The sequence below is a fragment of the Saccostrea cucullata genome, unplaced genomic scaffold, assembly GCF_032062105.1.
Source record: "Saccostrea cucullata isolate Sc308-1 unplaced genomic scaffold, CSIRO_AGI_Scuc_v1 ctg4185, whole genome shotgun sequence".
Taxonomy (NCBI): Eukaryota; Metazoa; Mollusca; class Bivalvia; order Ostreida; family Ostreidae; genus Saccostrea; species Saccostrea cuccullata.
In genome coordinates this window covers 48,707-76,471 of record NW_026939466.1, presented here as the reverse complement: position 1 = coordinate 76,471, position 27,765 = coordinate 48,707, and the positions used below count along the sequence as shown (strand labels likewise).

Genomic DNA, 27,765 nt, shown 5'->3' with positions numbered 1-27,765 from the left:
TCATACAGGCATCAAGGCATCTGAAGGAATTGCACAATTTTTATACATACAAGGTGCTTAAAATTAAGGACATTTTATTATCCAACGCCTGGTTTTCAGAATTTTTACCTGAGGATCGGACAACCAAACTTGGCACAACATCAAGGGGGGCAAATACCCGTTCCCCCACGAAGCATAATTTCATGTTATCGTTAAATATATACGGATCGAATTTAAAACTTTTTTTTTGAAGAAATGAATGCATGTAGAACTGAAAATAAAACGCAAAGTTTAATTTAATAAATAAAGAAATGAAAAAGGACTAACCATCTTTGAAGCTGGGAGCGAGACAGCCGCCGGACTTCCTGGTCCACAGTATTTTTATGTCCAACTCAAACAAGTTTACTGTAAACGTTTTATATTTGGCTGTGTATTCTTTTTAGCGCCTTTCGCGGAAAGCAGCCTCCGCTAAATCAAGTACATCGCTAAATGCTTTGTGTATAAAGGTTTATGTAACGCATATTCAAAAAGCGCTAAATCAAATCTTCGCCAACTTGTTGGAATGTCAATTTCCGCCAAATATCGTACCTTTGGCAGGGGTGGATACAGGATTTGTTGTTAGGGGGGGGGGCGTGGATAACTTTGTTGAGGCAAGGGGTCTGGGGGCCGCCTTAAGGCCCCCAGTGGGTCCAGCTCTTGGATTTTTTTGTGTATTTGAGAGTAATACCAGGCACTATAATAGTGCATATTTTTCAATTTTTTTTAAAAGTAGTATATAGATTCGGATGTTTGAATGATAATATTGTATTGAATGTTTCTCAGTTCTCATTGTATTGTAACACATGCCACCATAATAAACGATTTTTCCTACTAAGTACTTACTAATAGTGGTATTGGTTAGTGATGTACCAACGCAAGTGAGTTAAGGCTACATATGGAGGTTTCTATGCAAAATAGTAATTAAATTCCATAATTGCTCTACCTACCGCATAGAAAATGTTAAGACTTGTTTTTTAATACATTCTTTGTTCCTACAACTTGCGATAGCCAGTACATATTATGACGTCATATTATGACATCATCGACCTCTACTGCACAAATTCATAAGAGACATGAACGAAATCGCTTCGGCGCAAGGGCATACCTTACTTAGTTTTACAGAAACAAGGTATAAAAAGACGCAGGATATTCCAAGGGTTTAAGATATTGCTGCACAAATTTTGGCACTGCAATTGTTTAGTTACTATTCGTGCAGTTTTAAGTTTAAAAAGGGTAAAAATTCACAGTCCAGTGTAAGTTTCTTAAAATTTTTATCGATAGAGAAAGTGCATAGGATTTGTGCAGCAATTTTAATAATGTTAAGAATGTTCTCTTTGATATTATACATTGTTTATTTTAAATTAGATAGGATATGCCCTTGCACCGACGTGACTTTGTTGATATTAATTATCACATTGAATAGAAGAGAACAATGGTGTCATAATATAACGTCATAATTTGCACTTGCTTTCATGAACTGTGGGTACTAAGAATGTATAAGCAAATCAATTTGAACTTTCTCCTTACATAAAATATACAACTTATGAATTTTTATTAGCTCACTTGCATAGAAATATCCATGTCTAGCCTTAACTCACTTGCGAAAGTATGTCGTGTTAAATACTAGTTACAGGTATATCATACTTTGAATGGGGGGACCAGGGGCGCAGCCCCCGAAAGCTTCTGGATTTTTGTGTATTTTAAGAGTAAAACCAGGCAGAATAACAGTGGTTTAGTTGGTTTTTTACCAAAATGTGGCATTATAAATATTAGTCACATCATACTTTGAAATTTTTTGGGGGGCGTGCGCCCCCCACGCCCCCCCTTAAATCCGCCAGTGTTTGGAGTTAATCAAAATTAGTGCTTGTCTTAAAGTAAGCATCATTTTAACTTCTTAACTACGAACTATCACAGTTTTATCAGTGTTCTGATTTTTATATAAAAAATTTGGCTGTTACTCTATCTTGTCCTTTTGGTTGAATTATTTCCCTTTCTGTTACCATACTAACCATAGCTATTATGTACACAGAGGGGAACAGAGCTTGAACATCCATGTAAGGTTTGTAAGCGTCGGAGATTCATTTTAATGCGACTTTGAATAAAAGAAATAGGGGAAAATGCCTTTTCAAACAGTCAGAGAGAGAGAAAGAGAGAGAGAGAGATGTCACTGAGGGGTCAGAAAAATCTGACGTTTTTCCCGTCTGACTAAAGCCAGCTCCAACTATTTCACTTCGTAACGAAGTGAAGTAGTAGGGGCTGGCTTTAGTCAGACTGACGTTTTTCTCGTTTTTTTTTCTTTCTACGAAACTCGTCTTTCCGTTTTTCTCGCCCCCCCCCCCCCCCTCTGATAATTAAAATCAATGTTTTCCCATTATATTCCAGCTTAAATTTCAAAGTTAATTAACTTTTTTTACAGAACTGTAAAGCTTTTTTTTTTTTTTTAGAACTAATGCTTCTGTATTTATTATAAATATATTAATACATTTGCATGCAGATTTGTTTTACATCATAAGAAGGTTCCTAGTCCAATGACTGGTCGTAGTCTTCGCCCTTTCATTTCATTTGTAGACCAGTAAAAAGTTCCAAAGTCATGAACACTCGCATTAATACATGTGCTGTAATAGCTGCAGATCGATAGCTCTCCGAAAAAAAAATAGATATTGATTTGATAGATATTGATACTAAGTAAACCGGAGAGCTACAGTGCCACCCATTGAAAAAAAAAAACTGTATATTTATAGCGCACCATGCAAAAAGTGCGCTCCAATCTTGATTAATTTTCCATATTCTTACCTCAACTGCAAAAAAATGGAAGATTTCAAAAAATTACTCTCTCCTCTAAAAAGTTCTCTTGTAGTTGGCATGTGAACGAAGCATATTGGACTGAATTATCTTTGAAACCAAAATGGCAGTATAAATAAGCGAATTGTTCGATGATTGCAATATCAGGGCCAGGACTATTAACAATTATAAGAAATGTTTTGTTGTGGAAAGAGGCAAAGAATATGTTAGGAACACACGGTTAGTAATATTTTGAGATTACAGCTTTAAAAACATGGAGAAATAAATCGAGAACCGAGCGCATTTTTTTGTGCGCAATAAATATACAGTTTTTTCAATGGGTGGCACTGTAGCTCTCCGGTCTATCAATATTTTTTTTTCGGAGAGCTACAGATTTGCAGATAGTGTTGTAACTAAGTTGTTATAATTAAATAACGATGCAAAAATTTTACACTTTGCCATACGTACGCCTATATTTGCTACCATCATTTTTTTTTAATTTCACACTATGCTATATTGTCTTTTTGAGTTTTTTTCAAGGGGGGCGGGGTGGGGGGAGGTAAGTTTACAGTCTGAATAACATAACATCTATAACATATTTTGATGAACTATCACATGTATATTTATTCAAATATTTTTTGTCAGTCCTCACAGAGTTAAAACAAGTGTATCTAACTTGATAAATAAGAAAATTTGGGATAAACTTTAAAAAAAAATCTATATTTATAGGAAGGAATTATACTGTTACAAAAAATAAATAAAACCGAGGGAGTATGCAGAACTTTTACCGGAAGATCGCGCCAAAATAGCAAAATGCGCCACTGGAAATGAAAGTCACCTGTTTGTTTTTAAAACACTGTAGAAGTAAGTCTATGAACGTTAAGTCAGTAGCATCGGGAAATTCTGTCTATGAAGCTCTACAACTTTGGTAAAACTGTGTTTTCACAGCAGAAATCGGCGGAAAATATTTTTTTTAAATCTCCATTTCAACTATAGTGAGTTATTATTCAACAAGTACATTCCCAAGCTTTTGTCGACTCACAAGGGGGGGGGGGGGCGGTATTTTTGCAGAGAAATGTATACATGTATTTGTTTTTATATGAGTTAAACCTATATGGAGGAAAAAAATGAAAGATCATCTATATAATCCATATTCACAAGTAAAAAGAGTTGTAATTAAGAACAATTAACAATTTGACACTGTACTAAAACAATAATTTACTAGTAATCACTATATAAAGTGAACGGATGTTTGCAGTAAAATTCTCATTTTTATTGAACTCAGGAGGGGGGGGGGGTGGGGGTTAAATGTAGGATGGAATCAAAAGTTAGTGTGTATAGTTCTTTGCGATGGCCCGCTGACCTTCTTTTGAAACTTGTTCATAAACTGATGATATTTTATGTTCGAGTACATAACAGGTTTTGGGGAATTCTTAGGTTAAAATTGCTGAAATCTGCAGGCAATCTATTTTATTCTATAGTAATACTATAGTAAATAGAGGGGTCATTTGATGTCAAAAACAACTGGGCATTACACATGTACATCTAAACACGTGGCACCGTTCACGGTAGAGCTATCGCTCAGTGATCAGGAGGTCGTAAGTTCGAAACTCGGCAAACCTAAGTTAATATACATTGTTCCTTTGGCACGTGATGGGCACTTGTAGTGAATGTTGTGCATGGGTCCTTTGGATGAGACCTTAAAACCTGGGTCCCGAAAAGCGTTGGCATGATAAAGATCCCTTACTGCTCAATCACTCAATGGCCATTAGTGCCATGAAAAGGTCAAAGGTCGGTTTATTGGGACATCTATTTATGAGTGAAACATTAAAATTTTTCAATAAATCAATTCAATACATGTGACCTTTTCCCCAAAGAGCAAAGAACCAGGTATTTGAAGCCAAATATATTCTGGTATGAGTCTGATAACATCAAATTATTATTATCATCTGATAAAAATGAGATACTCTTTAGAGCAATATTTTTCCTCATCTCCCTTCGACGAATGTTTTATTAATGTCAATTTTTGTAACGTCATTTGTAATTCAGTGAGCAGCATGGTATTGAATTAAAATTTCATGTTTTGTTGAAATCGTAACAATTTTTAAGATATCCACTTTTCAAAATTCTGATTTTTGTTACCATGGCAACAATTTTTATTGAAATAAAAGTACTAAAATAAAGAACTGTGTACACGTAAGTGTTCTCTACATGTGTACTAATTTTTATTGAAATCAACGAAAAACTGTTAGAGGAAAAACGATTTCAAAACTGGTAACTACAATCATGCAACTGTAATGGCACAAGGCCTTACCATGCTTACGTATACCGGACATTATCTAATTGTGAAACCCTCTCTTTTAAATAAAATTCACCAGCATAACTTTTAACTAATTGACGATATGCTTTGTTTTAATAGTATCACTAAATCCTCTGTTGTGGGAGTATTATTTGTACTTTTTTATGTATTTTTGGGAAGTATAAAAGGAGAAAAACGAAAATTTTGGCAATTATGGGTCTTATTCGTTGCCATGGCAACCGCGACGTCATTTTACTCTACGTAATTGAATAGTTTAGAATTTAACCTTTCAGAAAATATGTAGGTTGCTTTATGTAAAAGTAATTAGAAAATGTCGAAATTTCTAATCGAAAGTTTTTAGTCAATTTTGCTGTAAAAACGCAAAATCTCTGGTAGTTAAAGGGTTAAATCAATATAAAGAAAAATTATGATAAATACATAATAAATAAAATAAATAAACTATGGAATGCCATGTACGACAGCCAAATAAATAGATTAAAAAAATAAACAAATAAATAAATAAATTAATAAATAAATAAATAAATAAATAAATAAATAAATAAATAAATAAATAAATAAATAAATAAATAAATGAATGAATGAATGAATTTCAAGTGGTATGAAAAAGATTGACATTTGTCAACTGGCTGCTAAGAACTAATTTCCTTGAATCTCCAAAACAATTTGATCGGGATCGGTGACCAAATATTTAAATATGGCGGCCGGTGGCATGGCGGTAAATTCAGGTAAAATTATTTTCTCTCTGAACCATTTATCTGTGTATAAATTGCATTTTTATATACTTGATGCGTTTCATAAAAGGCAACTGACAATTAGTTTATATCATGTATGGGTGCCAGTTTGTTTTAACAAATTTTATTTCTAGTTAGAATTTCCTCCAATGGAGAGTGAAATTTTGTTTTTCCAGTATCAAAACAAATTTCAAACGGCGACATAATTTATGTAAATAATGACGTTCATTATTAAAAGATGAGACGATAGCTTATGTTGAATTCATTTCTGATACCAGCTGCTCTTTTTATTTTCAAGGCTTGCACACATTAACTCATAAAAATATTTTATTATGTCTAATGAAAGGGAATAATGGAATATATCGCTGGAATGGTATGAGAAAAAAAAGCTGATAAATATACAAAAAATTTAAAATAATCAATTTGATATTATTCTAAAACCCATAATTCAAAGAAAAAATGTAACATCGGTTCAATTTCAACCACTTTCACTTTGTAACACAGTCACACATGCAAGATGTATTAATATAAAACATTAAATGTAAAGCTGCAATATAACCTATGACGTGGTCTGTTATTTTTTTTAATGTTATGAATAATTTACATAGAGTTTATAAGTTTTTTAGGCATTTATCACACATTTCATTTGTTTATAGATTGTTTTCAGTAGACCCCAATTAATGCGTTATTTCCCATTATTCTCCATATTAGGGGTCAATATGCACATATTCCTTCTAAATTCAACTAACTTAAACTTTTTATACTGGCAATTGTGTGATACGAAGCATTGTTTTTTCTGACAAAATATAAATTTGTTAGAGCCTCCTTTATTTTATAGATTTTATTCCATAAAGATTTGTCCCCAAATGTTTCTGCTACACCCTCTTATATTTGATAGGACAAAGAGGGAAAGTTACAAGGTTAACCCTCAAAATGGCGGCCAACAGAAACTAACTCTTATTAATTTGGGTCTACTAAAAACTATCTATTACCATAATCAAGGATAATGTTATGCTTGTATTTTCAAATTTTGACAACTATTGTAGAGGCCAGGTTATGGGGCCCATTCAAAGAACTGGAGCAGACCGTCCACACAGCCATACACAGAAAAATTCCAGATGCCATTCACGACCTAGAAATAGCTCTCAAGAAACATAAACCAGATTTCATCGCTTTGTTAAAAAACCCAGTACGTTTTACTTTTTGACTGACTTTTTTCTGAAAAAATTCTGTAAATAATTTATAAAGATTTTCTGTATACACATCTATTTTCTTTTTGTAGTTCAGGGGTGTGCAATTAAAATAAAATCAAGTACTAGCCCATGGGATGGTGGCAGCTTTAAAGTTACTAGCCCCAAGTAATAAGTAACTAGCCCAAATAATATAAGGGCAAACATTAATTAAAAATTAATGTTGAAAAGAAACTATAATTGTTGAAAAAGTTAGGGTACTAATGTCATTCTTTTTAAAATTAAAGTTTAATTCAAAGCTATAAGAAATACTTTAAAATATCAATAACTTCTGAGATTTATTGGTAAACTGAAATTAAAAAGGTATTATGTGTGATAATTTGTATCAATAAATTGATGAGAGGGGTATATACTTAACATTGAGATGAAAATGTAGGATAGCTTTGCATGATAGGTTCTTGGGAGTAATACATATAAAATGGATGCATTTTTCGTAAACTTGAGCCTTAGAAAGGTCAAATTCGTATATTGGGCGACCCCAGCGGTTCTGAGAAAAAAATATCGACCTATTATCCGAAAATTACGGTACTTGACTTCTGTACAAGGATTATATCATAAAGAATATCTTGAAATGTGACCATGAAATTCTTTTACAGCCCAAGAATGCCATGTACAGGACAGCGGTCCGAAACTCCACGAAGGAGGGGCTACCAGTCATGGGGGACCAGACAAAACAGACCTTCTCCCAGCAGTTTATAGAGGAAGCCCTGATACTCAGTGACCTGTTTGATATGAGTGAAATCGCAGCCGTAGAACTCCTAATGGCAGGTAAGATCACTAATATGTCATTTAGATTAAGAAGACCAGACTTCAGGGCCATAAAACTTAGACGAGCTCATTTTTTATCTCAGTCTCACTTTTCCACCATACATTCGATTCTTTATGTAAAAGTGAGACTGAGATCAAAAGTAAGCTCCTCCTAAGTTTTATGGCTCTGGAACCAGTTCGTGAGGACTGGATTATGGTGGATTTTAAGTTTATACTTAAGAGTATGTGTTTAAAATGTTGGGCTCATCTTTTGCTTTGTTTTAAAAATGAAGTGTAAGTGAAGGCGAGCTATAAAATGATATTTTTTTTTAGCAAAATCTCATTTGTGGAATGGAAAAAGAAATAGCTCTTTTGTAGAGATTATAAAAAGTTTAGTAGTGCCATATTTTAGCCATTGGTTAGGTGAAGGCAACCAAACAAATAAAGACAAATATATATACATTTCTAAACAGTCAATAAAAAGTAAATAGTATGAAGTTTGTATAAATAAGTGACAGAAGATACTGAAAATCTTTGACATAGGTGTAGGTAGTATGTACATTTAGTGTTAGAGATGTGTATGCACATTGCATTATTGTACAAGTAATGAACCGTGGCTTAGAAAACACGTGATATAGTTAAAACACCTGAATAGGTAAAATGGACTGTAATCACAGGTGACTTTTGCCCTTTGTACAGGTGAGAGACAGCAGGCTGAGTTCCCTGGGTTGACCAGAGGCCTGGTGGCGGTACTGTTGTACTATGACGGACAGAAAAGTCTGGTTAACTCCCTTCGTACCCTTCTCCAGTCAAGGGAGGGGAGAATGTGGACCATGGAGTTGACCCCTGACCTTTCCAGCATGGTGAACCAATACACAGATCAGCTGATTCAGAAAGATCGTCTTATTAACACCATACTAGGTAACCTGTGTATCAAAATTTTAACCTGATATTCCAGACGTTAGTGGGTTTGATATTGAATCACAATATTTCAGTATTAATGTATTTAAGTTATTCCAAGTCATCAGTAAGAATGTAGTCAAAACAAATTGTTCTTGCAGATCAATTAGACAATATGGACCTAACAAAAGAAATGGACAGACTACAAAGAGACAGGGCCATTGGTCCACCAAAACACAAGAAACAGGTTTGTGTTTTTCTCTGTATACCTGAAATTGAAATATCTTGATCCATCTTAATTCTGCTTGTAGCATTTGTGATGATCGGAGATTAATTACAGTGTTATCAATCCTTGACAATCATTTCAACTGCCAATGTGCATTTTTCCTTTTCTTGTTTTCCAGGTGTCTGACTTGTACAGAGAGATCCAGATCATCTTAGCTGACTGCCTCTTCTGTCTGGCCACACAACAGCCCCTGGAGAAAGATGACACCTTGAGGCTGATTCAGCACCTAAGGGCAGACAACTCTCTGGCTGCAGATGGCACCCTGGACCCTGTGAGTCTGTGTCTGTTAATGGCCCTCCTGTACTGTTTTGATGTCAGTCTGTTGGAACATGAAGATGGAAGAGGTTAGTCTTTGATAAGATTTGTATCACTTAATGAACCAAAGGTATTCATACTTTTAAATGTACTTTTTAAAAAAGATATGTACTCTATTGATCTGCAAAATTAAAAAAAAATCAATTTCTCTTTTTCCTACTAGATATGTAAAGCTTTCAGAAACAGTATCTATTTTCTGAAAAAAAAAAGAGATACATGTATCATTTTATGAATGAACAAAAAACCAGAAAATTTATTTACATAGGTCCTGCAACGTCTTCCAATGATGACCGACTCGACCTACATACCGGACATACACCAGGATCTCACGTCGACGCGAGCCTGGGCTAACCCCGGACTGAAGGGCGTGGTTCTACTAGCCTGGGGGGTGACCCTCAGACAACTCAATCAGTACCAGACCCCCACAGGTAAAATATCTAATCTTATTGAAGGTCACACAAAAATTTCACAGGTAAAATATCAAACAATAGGTATAATATCAAGTCTTATTAAAAGATGAACCCCTCCCCTTCCTAGGATCAGCTGTCCAAATAAATCTTCTTCCAACTTATTTGTATAAAAAGCTGGAAGAAGATTTATTTGGACAGCTGTGTGACTCAAGTCTCAATTTAAAAATTCCAGATTGATTTTGAAAAAGAGACAAAGAGCACTGCTAAGAATTGTTAGGACACCTGTGTTTTGATTTGGTTAATATAAGCATATAATTGATACATTTTAAATGGCATTTATCTTTGAGACTATGATCTAACTGTCATATACTGTAGGTTCTTTATTTTTAGCTCTACTGGTCAGAGACCAGAAGAGCTTATGCGATAGTAATGCGTCCGTCGTCCGTCCGTCTGTCTGTCTGTCCGTCTGTCTGTCTGTAAACAATTTTTCCAAATGCTACTCCTCCTACAGTTTTGGTCCGATTTCAATATAACTTGGCACACAAGTTGACTACACTAAGATACATAATTCTGTGCATCGGTTTTTGATTTCGATGAACGGTGTTGCCGTGGTTACTAAAAATAGAAATTTCTGTGAAATTCTTTCGAAATGCTACTCTTCCTACAGTTTTGGTCCGATTTCAATAGAACTTGGCACACAAGTAGACTATACTAAGATACATAATTCTGTGCATCGGTTTTTGATTTTGATAAACGCTGTTGCGGTGGTTACTAAAAATAGAAATTTCTGTGAAATTCTTTCAAAATGCTACTCCTCCTACAGTTTTGGTCCGATTTCAATATAATTTGGCACACAAGTCGACTACACTAAGATATATAATTCTGTGCAAAGGTTTTTGATTCGATGAACGCTGTTGCCGTGGTTACTAAAAATAGAAATTTCTGTGAAATTCTTTCAAAATGCAACTCCTCCTACAGATTTGATCCGATTTCAATATAAATTGGCACACAAGTTGACTACACTAAGATACATAATTCTGTGCATCAATTTTTTATTTCAATGAATGGTGATGCCATGGTAACTAAAAATAGAAGTTTCTGAGAAATTCTTTTAAAATGCTTCTCCTACAGTTTTGGTCCGATTACAATATAATTTGGCACACAAGTAGACTATACTAAGTTACATAATTCTGTGCATCGGTTTTTATTTTGATGAGTGGCAAGGATCATTTTTCTATTTATTGCTGTTTTAAAGTTTCAAGTCCCAACTGCTACTTTTCTCTTCCTTTGTTTCAAGTATAAACCAGTAGAGATACAGTCTCGACAGAGACTTCTGGTTCTGTTATTTTTGACAACAATACTAGTTATATTGACTAGGGGTGAAACGATACGCTTTCTTCACGGTTCAATACATATCGTAAAATTTGGTCTCGGTTTGGTCATTTTCGATACAATACATTTTCATAGAAGGAAACAAATTCAACTGTTGTTTTACATGTTTTATGCTTCCTTTTACTTAATCCAGTCAAATAATTTATGTGCAAAATGGGTAGAAGAAATCAATTTAATTGGTTTAACTGTTAAAAATTATTTTACAAACTGTAAGTCCACAAAAATTTACGTTTTTTAACTAATTATTCTGAGAATCATGTTTATACATTATGCCAAACCCAACTGAATGACAATCCCTACCGAAATAACGAATCGAACCGAAAATAGAGATTTTCAATTTGTACCGTGTATCGCAATAAGAAAAAATACCTCAGTGAATCATTTTACTCCTAATACAGTGTAAGTTTCACAGACTGGAAAGAAGGATTCATTGTCAATTTATTTATACAAGATATGAAGAAGAATTATGATCTACAAAAATGGGGATAACTTGTTCTGTGGCCAAACTACTTTTATCATCTGAGTTCAGTGATTCCTTTGTGTTTCAGGCAATATATGAGCTTTATCAAGGTGAAAATGATCTGGTTGAAGACTTGACCATCGTTAAAAAGGTGAGGTGTTTCTTAATAGCTGAAATAAATCAACAGATACAGAATTAATTCTCTCTTACTCCTTATTATCTGTTATACTGTTATACCCTTGTGTGTCTGTTTGTCTGACTGTCTGTCTGTGTGTCTGTCCGTAACAAATTTCAGTCACAGTTTTCTAAGCAACTACTCATCGCAGATGCTTGAAATTTTAACACAATCTTCTCTGATGCATGCCATATGGTGGGATACATTTTTGCTCAAATCTGATGTCAACTACCTGTTTATCCGTGCATCTGTTTGTTTTTATGCATAACAAATTTTGGTCACAATTTTCTCAGCAACTAATCGCAGATGCTTGAAATTTTAACGCAATCTTCTCTGAGGCATGCCATATGATGGGATTTATTTTTGTTTAAATCTGACATCAATTTCCTGTTTATATATGCGTCTTTCCGTTTTATACATAACAAATTTTGGTCAGAGTTTTCTCAGCAACTACTCATCGGAGATACTTCAAATTCTAGCACTTCCTTAGTTGAGGCATGCCATATGGTTGGATTTATTTTTATGTGAATCTGATGTCAACTTCTTATTTGTCTGTACATCTGCCTGTAACTGAACTTGTGTATATTAACATGATAGTGTATATTCACATCAGAGCGGGGTATTCCTAGTGAGTATTGGCTCACAGATTTCTTGTTTTAATTAATTTTTAAACAGATTGCTATGAATTACTTGAAAAATGTATGACTTGAGTTCGTAGTACCTGGTACATGTAGTATGGATCATATTCTGTGATGCAAGTCTGGATCCTATGTATAATGGAATTATATAAGAACTATATTATAGTGCTTCACATGTACAATGGAATACTACTGCAGATGTCCTTCAAATATTCAAAAAGAATGCCAGCAAGGGCTTGTAGGTCATTGCTACAAGTATTGATACATGTATTTTGAAATATGGTATCAAATTTTTTTTATAGACATATCGTGATTCTATGGAGAAGTTACAACTAATGACAGCTTGGGAACTAAGCCAGATATTTGGTCCCATTGACATGCTTATTCCTATTCATGAAGGTAAGAGATTGATTTAAAAAAATGATACCTTTCATTTCTACCCTAGGACTTAAGTTGTGCTGGATACTACTGGTAAAAATTTTACTGGCAGGAAGTTTATGTTGTGGGCCAGAAGTTGTTAAATTTAGATCCGTTGTTTACTTTTATCTTCAGAGCTTGCGTGTGGTTTACAGAACCAGAGACTACCAGATGGCACGACCCGAGATGTGGGAGCTCTCCTGGTGGAGTGGGTAAGATTATTATCATGTGGCTACTGTACCACAAAAAATATTGTGGTGTGTATTTATACAAAAGATCCTACAATAATCGATAGATGGAATTTTGAACCAATCAAAGGGAAACAGAAGTAAAAGCAGAGGTAATCTTGCACAAAATTTGAAAAGCTCAAGTCTATCAAGTATTCCTTTCTTCCTCATTTACACTTTGGTAAATGTATTTTGATTTACTTTTATTTTATGATTAATTTGTTTTTCTTAGACTTGTAAATTCTCTTGTGTTTACAGAACAATGTAGAATTTTTTAAGTATAGGTAAGACAGAAATCTGCTCAAAAGTGGAGGAGTGAACCTCTTTGATTAGAACTTCTCTTTTTCTGTACAGGTACAGAAACTGAAAGAGTATGTTCCATTCTGTGCCAACCAGGTGTTTGGGAAGGCTATGTTGGATGAGAAGAAGAATGACCCAGTGGTAGATGATTTCCTACAGAGGTGCCAGGATTCTCCTTTCAGTCGCAAACTTGACCTGTGGACTATGTTAGGTAATATTCTATAAATGTTTCTGATCAGGATCCGAAAATTGAAAAAAAATATTATAAAAGTAGTTCACAGGAGCCAGAGGCACAGTTTAGCCCTTCTTATTGAAGTTTTTCTGTTGTGTTTTTCATCATTGTTTTAGCAGTCTCCATAACCACTGAACCTATTTCAACCAAACTTGCTACAGAATGGGTGAAGGAGATCTAAGTACCTGTAATTCTAATCAACATTTTATTTCCATACATGTACTGGTAACAGTAACTTGATCCAAAGAGTCAAATCACATCGAGTTGACAGATGAGAATTATCAGATCAAATGAGATATGAAGCATTGAGTATAGTCTGATTATCTCTGACTTATTAAGAGATGTGATGTGGGTTTTAAAATCAAATTACTCTGATATATTAATTTTATACCCTTTCAAAAAGCAAAATATGAAAAGGAATAAAGATTAGATATTATGTAACTTTATCCATTAAAGAAGATGTATTTATTTTATACCCTTTTCAATTGGCAAAATATAATTACAGAAAAAAATGTGATAATTATATAATTTTTTCCATTAAAGAAAGTATTTTTTATGGAACTTTTTGATATTAGTAAATTTATATTAAATATTATAACAGTAACTTGATCCAGACAGTCATATCATGTAGGGCTGTCACGGTTCCAAAATTTTTCGGGTCGGGTCGGTTCTGAATTTTTTAGGTTCGGTTTTGGGTTTTTCGGTTCGGGTAGGTAATGGCATAAAAGCTCATGATTTGTATTATTTTCAACAACAAAGAGAAAATTTTCATTTAATCTTAGAAATAGAAACATTGTAACTAGTTTAAAGTAGTTTCCTGAGTAGAAAACAATTGTACTAAATTATTTAAATCACCTTATAATGGCAGTGAACTAACAAATCTCTCGTTTTTGACGCCATTTTTATGGTAAAACCTACTCTACTATACAAATGGGAAGTTGGGAACCGAACCGAATTTTGGAAAAATGGAAACCGTACCTGACCCGAATTAAATGTTCCGCGGTTCTGGGTCATTTCGGGTACCCCTGACAGCCCTAATATCATGTCAAGTTAACAGGTACAGATCACTTATTGTTTGATCTGATTATCTCTGCCTGTCAGTGAGACATGATACAACTTTTCAGATCAACTGTTATATAGATAAATTTATTATCTACCCCTCCAGGGATTAATCTAGGTTTTTGGGGAAACTACCCTTTCTGGAGAAATTGGGAAAATCAGCCGAGGTATGGGAACCACTTGAGCTAGTGCAGGGCAAGCCCTGCGTTGGGGCTAATTGAATTTCAGCATTTCTATGACCATTTAAAGTGTATGAAGTAGCAAATTAAAACCATATTTCTCATGTAATGAAAATTTTACTTTAAATTTTCCGTTTTTATGAAGGAAAAAAAAATATTTGAGGTTTTCATTATTGTAAGGGGAATATTTTACTCATCAAAAGGGGAAAATTAGATCTTCAGGGGAAATTTTCTCTAGGGGAAAAACACCCAATATCGGTAGTAAATACGCCCTAGATTAATCCCTGCCCTCTTAAGGCCCTCTACAATTAGCAAATGAAATATTAGAAATTTTCTAAATTTCTCTGAGTAATTTACATGTTTATCTTAAATCCATTAAACAAAGCATTTTTTCAAGGAACATTTTACTAAGCAAGAGAAAATGTCTCATATACTGTACTTTAAAATACGTCATCAGTTACAGAGTGTGGTGATATGCAGAAAACAACCGTGCAGTGATCCAAAAAGTTGGATCAGAATGTCACGTGATTGCGTAATTTAACAGCAAAATTAAATTATGCACAGTTACGTATAGAATAAAAGGTCTCAGTTTTCCTTTCTTAGGGAAGATTTGGAAAGAAAAACAAATATAAAGTTAGCTCATTTAAAAATTTTCTGAAGAGGCAATTTGTCAGAAAATTGAAAATAAAACTTCTGTTAAAGCTCTCTTATCTTTATATGTTAACTTATTGAAAAGTACGTACACTGCTTAACATTTCAGATGGTGCCAGAGGGAAGTTTATGAAATATCCTTTATTGCTGAAAGCCATTCATAAATATGTAAGTGTTTACATTTTAATCCAGTAAAATCTTGAATATTAAACAAATGCTGCAGCAACTCATAGAGAACAGCAGAACCAAGATTGGTCATATTGATATACAGCAAAACTCGGTTAGTACGAACACGGATATTGCGAATTTACGGATATAGCGAAGTCATCTTGGATCCCCCACTATATAGATTTAATGGATTTCTTATATGGTTATAACGAATTACGGATATAGCGAAGTGATTTTATCGGTCCCAGTGACTTCATTATAACCGAGTTTTGCTGTATATGGAAGCATCCTCATGGTAGTGTTGGTTCAGATTTGTTCAAATCATGACTCCTGTACTGTAGTAATTTGTTCACTGAAAATATCTTCTGTATTAAGTGATTAATGTCTTCATGTTTTAATCAAATTAACAGACTTGTGACACAGACGAGGATAAAGAATATCTACAAGAATCGGTAAGATATAAAACTTAAAAAAGAAATTACATTTAAGGACAGATTATACAAACAAAGGAATGGATATCTGAATTGGTATATATTTTTATTCTTCGTAATTGAAGATTTGGGGGTACATAATTTTTGCTCTGTCCTTCTGTCTGTCTGTCTGTCTGCAAAAACATTAACCTTGCCCTTAGCTTTTGAGTTGGTAGAACTATGGCTTTCATATTTCACATAATATAATCCCTATGTTGACCAAACTTGCATCTAATGATGCATACTACCGGGCTTGCTTCAGATGCTGAATCTGACCTACATTTTCCGGTTGAGTGAACAGGTTAAAGTTTTTGGTGCAGGTTTCATTTCCAAGTAACTATAAGCCCTATGTTTACCAAATTTGCATGGATGATACATCTAAGGATGGATACTACCGGGCTTGCTTCGGATGCTGAATCTGACCTACATTTTCCGGTTGAGTGAACAGGTTAAAGTTTTTAGTGCAGGTTTCATTTCCAAGTAACTATAAGCCCTATGTTGACCAAACTTGCATGGATGATTAGATACATCTAAGGATGCACACTACCGGGCTTGCTTCGGATGCTGAATCTGACCTACATTTTCCGGTTGAGTGAACAGGTTAAAGTTTTTGGTGCAGGTTTCATTTCCAAGTAACTATGAGCCTTATGTTGACAAAACTTGCTTGCATGATACATCTAAGGATGCATACTACCGGGCTTGCTTCAGATGCTGAATCTGACCTACATTTTCCAGTTGAGTGAACAGGTTAAAGTTTTCATCAAGAGTTGAAATCCCGTGGGGATCCGGGTTAGAATAGGTCCTCAGTACCCCCTTGCTTGTCGTAAAAGGCGACTAAATGGGGCGGTCCTTCGGATGAGACCGTATAAACCGAGGCCCCGTGTCACAGCAGGTGTGGCACGATAAAGATCCCTCCCTGCTCAATGGCCCTGAGTGCCGAGCATAGGCCCAAATTTGCAGCCCTTCACCGGCAATGGTGACGTCTCCATATCAGTGAAATATTCTGGAGAGGGACGTTAAACAGTAAACAATCAATCAATCAATCAAGAGTTGAAAATTCTCAAAGAATGAGTGCACTTAAGTACGTCATTTGGAACCTTTTCGGCTACCCATTTTAAGCTTAACATTACAATATATCACTAAATTAATCTATGATTAATGTGCAAGTATATGCTTTTGATATTTATTTCTAAATTTTTTTGTCAAACATATTTCTATAATTACAGAAAATGTAATTAAAAAGAACATGTAAAAGCCTTAAATTCCGGAAATTTGGACGGGACCACTTTCGAATATAAGGTATTCACAAATAGGCGGAGACATTTAAACCGCATGGTTATGGAATGTAAACATTAGCACATATGACTTTTTTCGCACTACAAATTGAATCGGAGAAGAGAGAAAGAGAGAGAAATCGTGTTGATTTTATGGAGCACAATTATTAAGGGGGGACCTATGTCCGAAAAGTCTTTGTGTGAAATTTTCAAAACTTTGACATTTCTTCCCTGACCACTTGCTTTTAATTTTTAGGTATTGAAAACAATACCTTTATGTGCTTATTTTTACACAGGAGCACGTGCAAAAACAATGTGAAATGCTAAAAATAGATTAATTTCAGACATTCTTGTTTTACTCCAAATATGCGCTAAAAAGAACCAAAAATGTCAAATCACAGTCGAAATCAACATGTATTTAATTTATATGACTTGTATCTTTAAAATGAAGGCAAATTCATCGTAATTCATCTTGCATGAAAAATTATAAAAGAGCACAATGTAAGTATCACCCCGTTTTTCTTGTCGCATTTTTTACAATTCAGACATGCATAACAGGTAATATCTTAAAAAGTCTTTGTGTGAAATTGTTGTAATTAATATTTTTTGAAAGAAGTCACCCCTCTCTTTAATTTAACAAAGAAAAAAGTATACCTTTATGATATAATAAACGAGAAATATGACGTTTTATTTTATTTTCGTTCTCTTCTGTCATAAACATTGACCTTTCTGCACTAAAAAAAGGTAAGTTAGCACTGACAAACATCTGAATATAAATCTATTTTGCAAAAAACGAGTATTTTGTTTTGATAAGAAATAATTTAAACAGATAAACTCTTTTCTCCTTCATTCTAATCATTCTGCCCCCCCCTTTCCCCGTCAACAACCAACACCTAATAGAACCTAGGATTGACATAATACAATAAAATCTACATACACTATAAATCAATAAACTATAGGTACAAGTACATTTCTTAATTTTTTTTAGTTTTATCCAGAAAATACAATTAACGGTAATCATAAAATTAAACATATTTCCCTGATTAATATAAAGCCGCTGTCTTTGCTGAAATCTATCTTATAATTTTTGCATTTTTATATCAGCATATCATGGAGATATTTCTTCACAACTGAAATTGCTATGAATTATCAACCAAAGGAAGAGAATTCTAATATTAACAAACTCCATAAATCAAATAAAAATGTTATAATGAAAAAAAAATTCCTTTTGTAAACTGTGTACGTTATTGATTAATAACAATGTTATGTCTATAATCACAGTTGCAAAAGTCAGCGGGAAAAAACAAACGTCGCTATTGTGACGTCACATAACGCTGCTTTGACGTAGAACGACATAGGTCCCCCCTTAAATGATTCTAATGTTAAGGGATGGGATAGATATCTCGCTCGGCAGACCGTTATACAAAGGCGACGTAAGCCTATACATGTACTTACTTATGACACTGTCAATACCAGAATTCTTTCAAAACACCCCTAATGAAAAGCATAATGTTACATGTAAATAAGAGACACATTATATTCAAACCCTATTAAAATTTGCGCAAAAAACTACCATAGTTTGAAGTTGGAAGTACGAAAGATAATGTCACAACAGAGACAAACACAATGAAATTTTCAATGAAAGCGTTAGCGTATCGAACAGTAGAAGGTCACGTGAGAAAGGTGATTATAATATCAATCGTTGTTGCTCAGTGACCGGATAATTTACTAGCAATCTCGACCCTAGTTTGGGGACATTTTTTTGAAAATTAGATATGAGCCGCAACTTGGCCAACATTGTCCTTTGGATATGTATAAGTTCAAGTTAAAATACATATTCTGTGCAAATAAGAAAAATGGCCAAGTTGCGGCTCGATGTAAACAAAGTCGTTGAAAACTGGTATGCATACGAATAACAATAGAAATGAGACAAAACTGTTAGACACCCGTCTCAAAAGCTAGTTTCGCTCTGCATTATTTGATACTTTCATGTAATATAATATACCAAAACCTGCTCTTAAGATATTGTTTAATACCTATAAAACATAAATTGAATGAATTTTGGAATTTTATTTTGCGCAAAACATCGGGATCCAACTCTCATAGCTTAAGTGCACTCATTCTTTGCTTCAGATGCTGGATTTTGATTACATTTTCATGAAGAAGAACTAGTTTAAATTTTTTATGTTGGTCTATTTCAAAGTATCAGATCAAAATTGCTTACCGGGTAAATATTTTCATTTTTGGAATGTACACTTTTTGCTGGTTAATTGTTTGACTTTGCCTTACTTATAGACAACATTCGTTGAGGTGAGCTCTGTAATCTCTGATTACCTATGTTTTAACCTGGTTTTGATATAACTTGGCACACAGGTAAACTACACTAAGATACATAATTCTGTGTATCAATTTCTGATTTCGATGAACTGTGTTTCCATGGTTACTAAAAATAGAAATTTTTTTGAAATATTTTCAAAATGCTACTCTTTCTATAGTTTTGGTCAGATTTCAATATAACTTGGCACACAGGTAGACTACACATACATAATTTCGTATATTGTTTTTTTTTATTTTGATGAATTATGTTACCATGGTAATGAAAATTAAAAAATCTTTAAAATTTTATGAATAGCTTCTCCAAGAGTTGTAGTCTTATTGTAATATTGCCACAAAAATTGACTTAATCAAGGATCGTTATTCTATTTGATGTTGTTTTAAAGTTTCACGTCCCAACTGCTACTAATTTCTCTTCCTTTTATTTTTCTGACATATACCAGTCAGGGGTGGTACTGAAATCAGTCATTTTTGAAAATGATGGATAATGGTCATTTTTTCTAAGTATATAATGTACACAATTTTCTGATTTTTAGGTCACCTGAGTAAACTCAGGTGACCTATTGCTATCTGTTTTCGTCCGTCGTCGTGCGTCATCCGTTAACATTTGAACATTTTCAGCTTCTTCTCTGCAACCACTGAACCAATTTCAACCAAATTTGGCACAAAGCATCTATGGGTGAAGGGGAACAAAAATTGTGAATTTCATGGTCCCTGCCCCCCTGGGGCCTGGGGGGTGGGGCAAAAACTACTAAAATTAATGCAATCTTTAAAAATCTTCTTCTTTACTCCTGGACATCAAGCAGTTAAACTGTTTGCATGATTGTAATCAGCATTGAGTCCTCTACCAAAATTGTGAAATTTATGGCCCCGGGGTCAGGGGTTCTAGTGCTAGGGTGGGGCTAAATAAGTATATAGTGAAAATGTATTATTTCTTTGAAAATCTTCTTCTCTGCTCCTGGGTATTAAATAAACTAACTAAGTGCAAAGTTATGATGAGCAAGAGAGCCACTACCAAAATTGTGAATTTTATGGCCCCAGGGTCAGGGGTTCTAGTGTTAAGGCTGGGCTCTATAGATCATATACAAGTGAAAATGCATTATTTCTTTGAAAATCTTCTTCTCTGCTCCTGGGTATTAAATAAACTAACTAAGTGCAAAGTTATGATGAGCAAGAGTGCCTCTACCAAAATTGTGAATTTTATGGCCCCGGGGTCAGGGGTTCTAGTGTTAGGGCGGGGCTCTATAGATCATATAGTGAAAATTCATGAATTCTTTGAAAATCTTCTTCTCTGCTCCTGAGTATTAAATAAACTAACTAAGTGCATAGTTATGATGAGCAAGAGTGCCTCTACCAAAAATGTGAAATTTATGGCCCCGGGGTCAGGGGTTCTAGTGTTAGGGTGGGGGGCTCATATAAATTATAAAGTGAAAATGCATTATTTCTTTGAAAATCTTCTTCTCTGCTCCTGGGTATTAAATAAACTAACTAAGTGCATAGTTATGATGAGCAAGAGTACCTCTACCAAAATTGTGAATTTTATGGCCCCAGGGTCAGGGGTTCTAGTGTTAGGGCGGGGCTCTAAAGATTATATAGTGAAAATTCATGAATTCTTTGAAAATCTTCTTCTCTGCTCCTGAGTATTAAATAAACTAACTAAGTGCATAGTTATGATGAGCAAGAGTGCCTCTACCAAATTGTGAAATTTATGGCCCCTGGGTATTGGGTTCTAGTGCTTGGGGGGGGGGGGGCAACTAAGTATATAGTGAAAATGCATTATTTCTTTGAAAATCTTCTTCTCTGCTCCTGGGTATTAAATAAACTAACTAAGTGCAAAGTTATGATGAGCAAGAGGGCCTCTACCAAAATTGTGAATTTTATGGCCCCGGGGTCAGGGGTTCTAGTGTTAGGGCGGGGCTCTCTAGATTATATAGTGAAAATTCATGAATTCTTTGAAAATCTTCTTCTCTGCTCCTGGGTGTTAAATAAACTAACTAAGTGCATAGTTATGATGAGCAAGAGTGCCTCTACCAAAATTGTGAAATTTATGGCCCTGGTAACAGGGGTTCTAGTGCTAGGGTGGGGCTAAATAAGAATATAGTGAAAATGCATTATTTCTTTGAAAATCTTCTTCTCTGCTCCTGGGTGTTAAATAAACTAACTAAGTGCATGGTTATGATGTGCAAGAGTGCCTCTACCAAAAATGTGAAATTTATGGTCCCAGGGTCAGGGGTTCGAGTGTTAAGGTGGGGCTCTATTGATCATATAATGGAAATACATGTACATGAATTCTTCGAAAAAATTTCTTTTCTGCTCCTAGGAATTAAATGAACTAAGTACATAGTTATGATGAGCAAGAATACCTCTTCCAAAATTTTGATTTTATGGCCCTGGGGTCAGGGGTTCTAGTGATAGGGTGGGGCTTTATTGATTATATAGTGAAAATACATTAAATCTTTGAAAATTTTCTTCTCTGCTCTTGAGTATTAAGCAGATGAACTACCTATGTAGTTATGATGAGCAAGCACCCTGATCTTCTAGAATTGTGAATTTCAAGGCCACAGGGTCAGGGGTACCATAGGGGGGATGTACTTATATACTGAAACTGGATGAATTGTTTGAGAAGCAAGGGTGCCTTTTCAAAAATTGTGCAATGAGTGGATCTAGGCCTAAGGGTCAGGGGTTCATGTGTGAAAGGGGCATAACTGATTATTGCTGAATATTACTGATTACTTGAAATGCATTTTTTGCTCCCCCACCCTGCCTATGGGTATTAAGTAAACAAACCAAGTTGCTGTCCTTTAAAAAAGGACTGCAATACGTGGACCGTATGCCTGTTTTTTCTAACTGAAATTCAATGAAGAAAATTTCTAGGTGTTAGGAATATTCATGTTAGGTTTGTTCACTAATTCTAAAATTGTCTGCCACTTATAACTAATCGTAGTCTCAAAGCGCAAATGTGAAATTTTATCTCCGATTAGCGCTCTTTATTTTTGTCAGTTTTAACATGTTTTGAAAATCGGGTTATTTTGACAATTGTAACACATACTGGCTGGGACTTGACACCTGTTCTGGATTTATACGGAAGAAATATATCATGGGAATAATGGTGATCTGATGGTTCACGTGTAGCACACCTCTGTACAACGCAGAATTGCTTTTTATTTTGTCGAAGCCCTCAACCCCACCCCCAAACACACACACACACACACACACACATTAAAAGCCCTTGCTACATACCTTTATCAAACAATAATTAGATTGCTGAAATATTAAATGATTTTGTGAATCTTGATGCACAAAACTAATGACGGTGAAAACTTGCTCTAAAAGCTACATGTATCTCTGTTCGTTGAGTGACGTTTCTCATTCAAGTTGTTAAGATACATGTAATATATACTATAACTTCTAAAATGTTTGTACCATAGAATCAATGTTTAGTGTAAAAGTTTATGTAAAAGAGAGGAAATCGGATCTACCAATGAATATGTAAATGCGATGTGCAGATTTAAAAGCGCGATTTGCCAATTGCAATGAACGGCATATTTTAATTTGAATAGGGCGAATTATTCTACGGGCAAGCTACCTAAGGTGCGAACTCTCTCAATCGGCAATCCTCAGCTGACTCCGCTCCGCTCCATTCATTATGTGCGAGGTACCACTCTCTACCATCGGCTCATACATTCACCTCTGTCGTTGGCTCGCGTATACACAGTGTTAAACACGAGAAATAGTGCGTTTGTTTTAATTCATTACAAATCATTTTCTATGCTTATGTCTGAGCTTTGAGATAGATATTTACTAAATCAATCTAGAACTATTGATTTGAATTGAAACAATTCTTCAAATATCAAGTTTTATACGTTATGTCAAAAATCTTGACGTGAGCCCATTGCAGAGGTGTCTGAGAGAGGAACGAATGACAACTCTGCATGGGAGATTGGCGAGGTACAAGTCATCCGAGGAACTCCGAGTGGAACTCTCTAGCATTCTCGCGCATGCGTAGCCTGTCGTTTGCCCAGGGCATCCGGTTCAACTTCGCTTAACTGATAAGTGTATTGTTATGATGATCAAATGGTGCTTCTTTCAAGATTGTGAATGCCATAGCATCTTGCTTAAAACATTAATCAAATTAAATCGCTGGAAAGTTGTTGCATAATGCTCAGGTGACCTATAAGGCCCATGGGCCTCTTGTTGTAAATATGACGTCTTTTCATCATATTTCCATTCTCAAGTCAATTTTCCCATCCCATTTACTACAGTAATTAGATATAGTACACTATCCTGCCATAGACCCTTGTGTAGAGAAACATCTTGACAAGTAATTGAAACCAAATTAATTTAGTGCGCCCTGTAAAACTAATGAGATAATTAAGTGCGCCCAGACCTAACAATTTGATAAAAAATGATGAAAAACAGTCATTTTTAATATCAGAGATAACTCTATTTCTAAAATAAATTTCAAAATAGAAATGACTGTTTTTCATCATTTTACTAAAAAATGATGAATTTCCATCATTATTAAAAATCAATTTAATGACTGAAAATCATCATTTTTAAAAATGATGGATTTCAATCACACCCCTGACTGTATACTGTAGGTTCTTTATTTTTCGCGAGAACTTTTTATCGCGAATGGACTCTTCAACAGCAAATCGCAAGAATGTGAATACGCGAATGGACGTTGGATCAATACTTTTAACATAGATTTTTACATAGATATAAAGGCGAGTAATTAAATTTCACATATGGTGCTTCTGGCGAAATTACGTGATAATTAATTCCATGCATATATTTAGGAATCTACAGTATTGTGAATCAATTTAATATGGCAAGATAGTCGTAAGTGCTTTAAGATATGCAGAAAATGAAAACTTATTTTGGACTTTACTGATATCTAAGATGACCCACTCCTGATTCATATTCCTTGATTTCTAGGAGTGAACGGAATTTGTGAAGAGGATGAGGTTGTCATTAACGAGGCCCTGGAAGCTAACGTGTTCCACTTCCTGCGACTGGCTGTTGTAGCCGTACATGATTTCCATAAAGAGGTAGGGCATTTGGTGTATATTCAGAGATTTCATCAAAATTTACACATTTTAATTTTAGCAATGAATCAAAAAAGATGTTTGACAAATCATTATTTTGACTCTTCAGAATGGATTCTTAATAACAGGGTTAGAAGTATAGTGTATTATTCATGTTATGATAAACCAGCATACTTTTTTGTTTTGTAGGAATATTATCTAAAGAAAGTCCACGGGCTGGTTACAGACTTCATTTTTCATATGCCACTAAAGGTACTTGTTTGACACCAAAATGAATTGTTTATGCATTTAATCACAAAAAGATGCCATTTTTGCATGGCTATTTTTATCTGAAATAAAAATATTACAATATTTCAGAAATGAAGCAATAAAAATAAAGCATATGTATAATTTATCAATTATGGGCTGATGGTCGGTGGAAAAATGTTCTTTGTAAATTTTGAAATGAATATTGATAAAAATAAAATATTTCAGAAAAATAGTCCTCTTGTAAAAAAAAAAAAAGAAAGAAATTTGTTAAAACTTTTTATGAAGTGATAGAACTATACATTGTTTAAAAGTTTGTGCAAGAAATTTTATTCTGTATGATTGACAGGTGAAAGAGCTGCGTACAAGAGGAGATGAAGCGGCGAGAATCGCGGCGTCCCAGAGTTCCCTAGAACCTCCCACGTCACCCAGTCATGGCTTCCAGTACTTACTGAGACTGGTACATAATAGTCACAAGTGTTTAATACTTGTGTCAACATTATTAAGGTTTACTGACCCTTTTACAAGAGAGATAACCCATGCTTAGGTGTATAATAATTGTTTCTACAAGAAATACTGTATGCAGGGATATTTTCACCCCCGTGAAATTTTCGCCCCTTTTCACCTGCAAACAATTTTGCCCTGTTTTAATTTTGCCCAGCCACAGTTTTATCTAAGAAATTATACTGTGTTCTTTTAATTTGCCCCGTTTTAAATTGGGCAAAAGTGGCAAAAAAGGGGCCGAAAATTTCTCTGTATACAGTAGATTATGAGGCAATTCCTTTGAAATTTAAATTCAAAATTGATTAATCTGTTAATATAAAAATTTTATCTTAGATTTCTTGTGGAAATCATCTTGAAGCCATTATCTATATAAATGATCTGTGTTGTGATAATGACATAAAATCCTACCATGTATTTTCAGATTGGAGATTTATACAGGACTGACCCCCTGGGTCTGAGGCTGTCTGTAGAGTACTGTTTAGAGCTGTTGAAACAGGACTTAGCGGGAGAGAACTCTTTGACTTGCTTGTTGTTGGGACTACTGAAGACTTGTCTGTCAAAAGACTGGTAAGGGACACCACTCTGTATGAAGACTGTATTAGAAATAAGGAGAGGAATTTCAAAGCTGCTATTCTGCCAGAACTTATTGGAAAACTGAATTCCAGGAGAAAATTTTGACTGCTGCATCACCAGCAAATAAAATTGGGCAGGATAACCGCTGAATTACCAAAGTTTGTGCTGTAATGGAGAAAAAGAGCCCAAAGGAGACGCTGTCGTCGTCTGCTAGGCGGCCTGATGAGCTCTTACAGAGCGAAACAGTGTTCCATAAAATATCTACATTTGCAGCTGAACGCCTGAAGAGGGGCGGGCAGGACTTTAGGGAGTTATGCTATAAAAGTTCATTGTAAAAGTTATTTAGATTCTTCGGATATCGCTCAGAAATGAAAGTTTTACACACAAACAGAATGTAAATGTTTATGACATAGACTTTGACCTTTTGACCTCAAAATCAATAGGGTCTTCTTTCAGTCTTGGGAAGTTGGGATGTAAAATTTCATTGTGAAAGCTTAAAATCTGTTTGAGATATCGCATGGAATTGAAAGTATTACAGACAGACGGTCATACAGAATGGACCCAAATTAATTTCCTCCATATTCAGTGAAAACCGAGGGGTGGGGGACAAAAACTGGGATTGTTTTCTGTTTATAGGCTTGTGAAGCAGACAAATATATAACATACTAACATACTTACGATGTCTTTAATATTCAAGAGTTATTCCCCTTGTCACAGCCTTTCATCAAAATTTATGTTTGAAAATAGTCATGTATAATTTAGATATAATATTCTCTTTAATTTCAAAAGATGTTTAAATTGATCTATATAGATCAAAATAAAAAATGTACCAGTTCTTGAAACCAAAATTTTGGAACTTGAATGGATATATTGGCACCCAATCAGTGTACAATTGTATACACTATTGAAAAGAGACAATATGATGATCCTGTCAGTTTTTTTTTTTCATTTTCAACGGGAATGTTATAATATTAGGTATACAATACAAATTTGGCCCCAGAGTAATAAGAAGGACAATTTAATGCTTATTAAATACGATCAGTTTTCAAAAAATTCATCACTGTTTATCACATTTCTAGTCAACTCCTTTCTGCACTAATAATGTTCACATATATATTAAAGCTGTACACGACTCATAAATTAAGACATATGCCATTGTCGATTTTACTATCCATGGAAGATATCAACACCAGGGTATACTCTATGCATTTACTACACCTGACTGCTTTATTGTCACACCTGACTGTGTTATTGTCACGGGTATCGGCGTGGAATGGCGACCCCTGTTCCTCCTGGTTATCTTGCATTACCTTTGTTAACATTTTATTGCAATTACGTATATTTGTGTTTGTTTGTATGTACTGCACTGACCTGTACAACTGTTTGTAAGTCTCTTTGGTTTTTACTCACCTGCATTAGAAAAAGTACACAGTTAAAGATATTTTCTGTCGCTACGAGTGCTGTATAGCATGTACCAGTGATAATTGATTACACTGAACGGTGACGAAGTGAGCTGCTCATTATAAAGGGGTCCTCAGATATATAGGGAGTCCTATCGAATATGGCAGACACATTCCTTTTACCACTGTATTTGTGTTTGTTTGTATCTACTGAACTAACCTGTACAACTGTTTGTAAGTCTCTTGCTGGTTTATGTGAT

The 27,765-nt window shown here is 34.6% G+C and overlaps 3 protein-coding genes across 3 annotated transcripts; all 3 read left to right on the top strand.

Moving 5' to 3' along the window:
* Window positions 1-5,771: 5,771 nt before the first annotated feature.
* LOC134253066 (nuclear pore complex protein Nup205-like) lies at window positions 5,772-9,396 on the top strand. The gene is made up of 6 exons (XM_062735581.1): window positions 5,772-5,844; window positions 6,897-7,039; window positions 7,697-7,868; window positions 8,547-8,768; window positions 8,909-8,994; window positions 9,152-9,396. The coding sequence occupies exons 1-6, from the start codon at window positions 5,814-5,816 to the stop codon at window positions 9,380-9,382; spliced, it is 885 nt and encodes a 294-aa protein (XP_062591565.1). The 5' UTR covers window positions 5,772-5,813; the 3' UTR covers window positions 9,383-9,396.
* Window positions 9,397-9,617: 221 nt separating this feature from the next.
* On the top strand, window positions 9,618-26,135 carry LOC134253068 (nuclear pore complex protein Nup205-like). Its single transcript, XM_062735583.1, has 5 exons — window positions 9,618-9,776; window positions 24,673-24,785; window positions 24,972-25,034; window positions 25,378-25,488; window positions 25,954-26,135. The coding sequence occupies exons 1-5, from the start codon at window positions 9,632-9,634 to the stop codon at window positions 26,101-26,103; spliced, it is 582 nt and encodes a 193-aa protein (XP_062591567.1). The 5' UTR covers window positions 9,618-9,631; the 3' UTR covers window positions 26,104-26,135.
* On the top strand, window positions 11,630-16,126 carry LOC134253069 (rho guanine nucleotide exchange factor 3-like). Its single transcript, XM_062735584.1, has 6 exons — window positions 11,630-11,761; window positions 12,726-12,822; window positions 12,976-13,052; window positions 13,422-13,578; window positions 15,598-15,656; window positions 16,067-16,126. The coding sequence occupies exons 1-6, from the start codon at window positions 11,630-11,632 to the stop codon at window positions 16,124-16,126; spliced, it is 582 nt and encodes a 193-aa protein (XP_062591568.1).
* Window positions 26,136-27,765: the final 1,630 nt, after the last annotated feature.

Excerpts from the sequence above, each read along its gene's own strand:
- LOC134253066 (XM_062735581.1), top strand. The coding sequence starts at position 5,814 with ATGGCGGCCGGTGGCATGGCGGTAAATTCAG. Across the intron at positions 8,769-8,908 it reads TCTTATTAACACCATACTAG|ATCAATTAGACAATATGGAC; the intron begins GTAACCTGTGTA and ends TTGTTCTTGCAG. Across the intron at positions 8,995-9,151 it reads CACCAAAACACAAGAAACAG|GTGTCTGACTTGTACAGAGA; the intron begins GTTTGTGTTTTT and ends CTTGTTTTCCAG.
- LOC134253068 (XM_062735583.1), top strand. The coding sequence starts at position 9,632 with ATGATGACCGACTCGACCTACATACCGGACATACACCAGGATCTCACG. Across the intron at positions 24,786-24,971 it reads TACATGATTTCCATAAAGAG|GAATATTATCTAAAGAAAGT; the intron begins GTAGGGCATTTG and ends TTTGTTTTGTAG. Across the intron at positions 25,489-25,953 it reads TCCAGTACTTACTGAGACTG|ATTGGAGATTTATACAGGAC; the intron begins GTACATAATAGT and ends ATGTATTTTCAG.
- LOC134253069 (XM_062735584.1), top strand. The coding sequence starts at position 11,630 with ATGGGGATAACTTGTTCTGTGGCCAAACTACTTTTATCATCTGAGTTC. Across the intron at positions 11,762-12,725 it reads ACTTGACCATCGTTAAAAAG|ACATATCGTGATTCTATGGA; the intron begins GTGAGGTGTTTC and ends TTTTTTTTATAG. Across the intron at positions 15,657-16,066 it reads TGAAAGCCATTCATAAATAT|ACTTGTGACACAGACGAGGA; the intron begins GTAAGTGTTTAC and ends TCAAATTAACAG.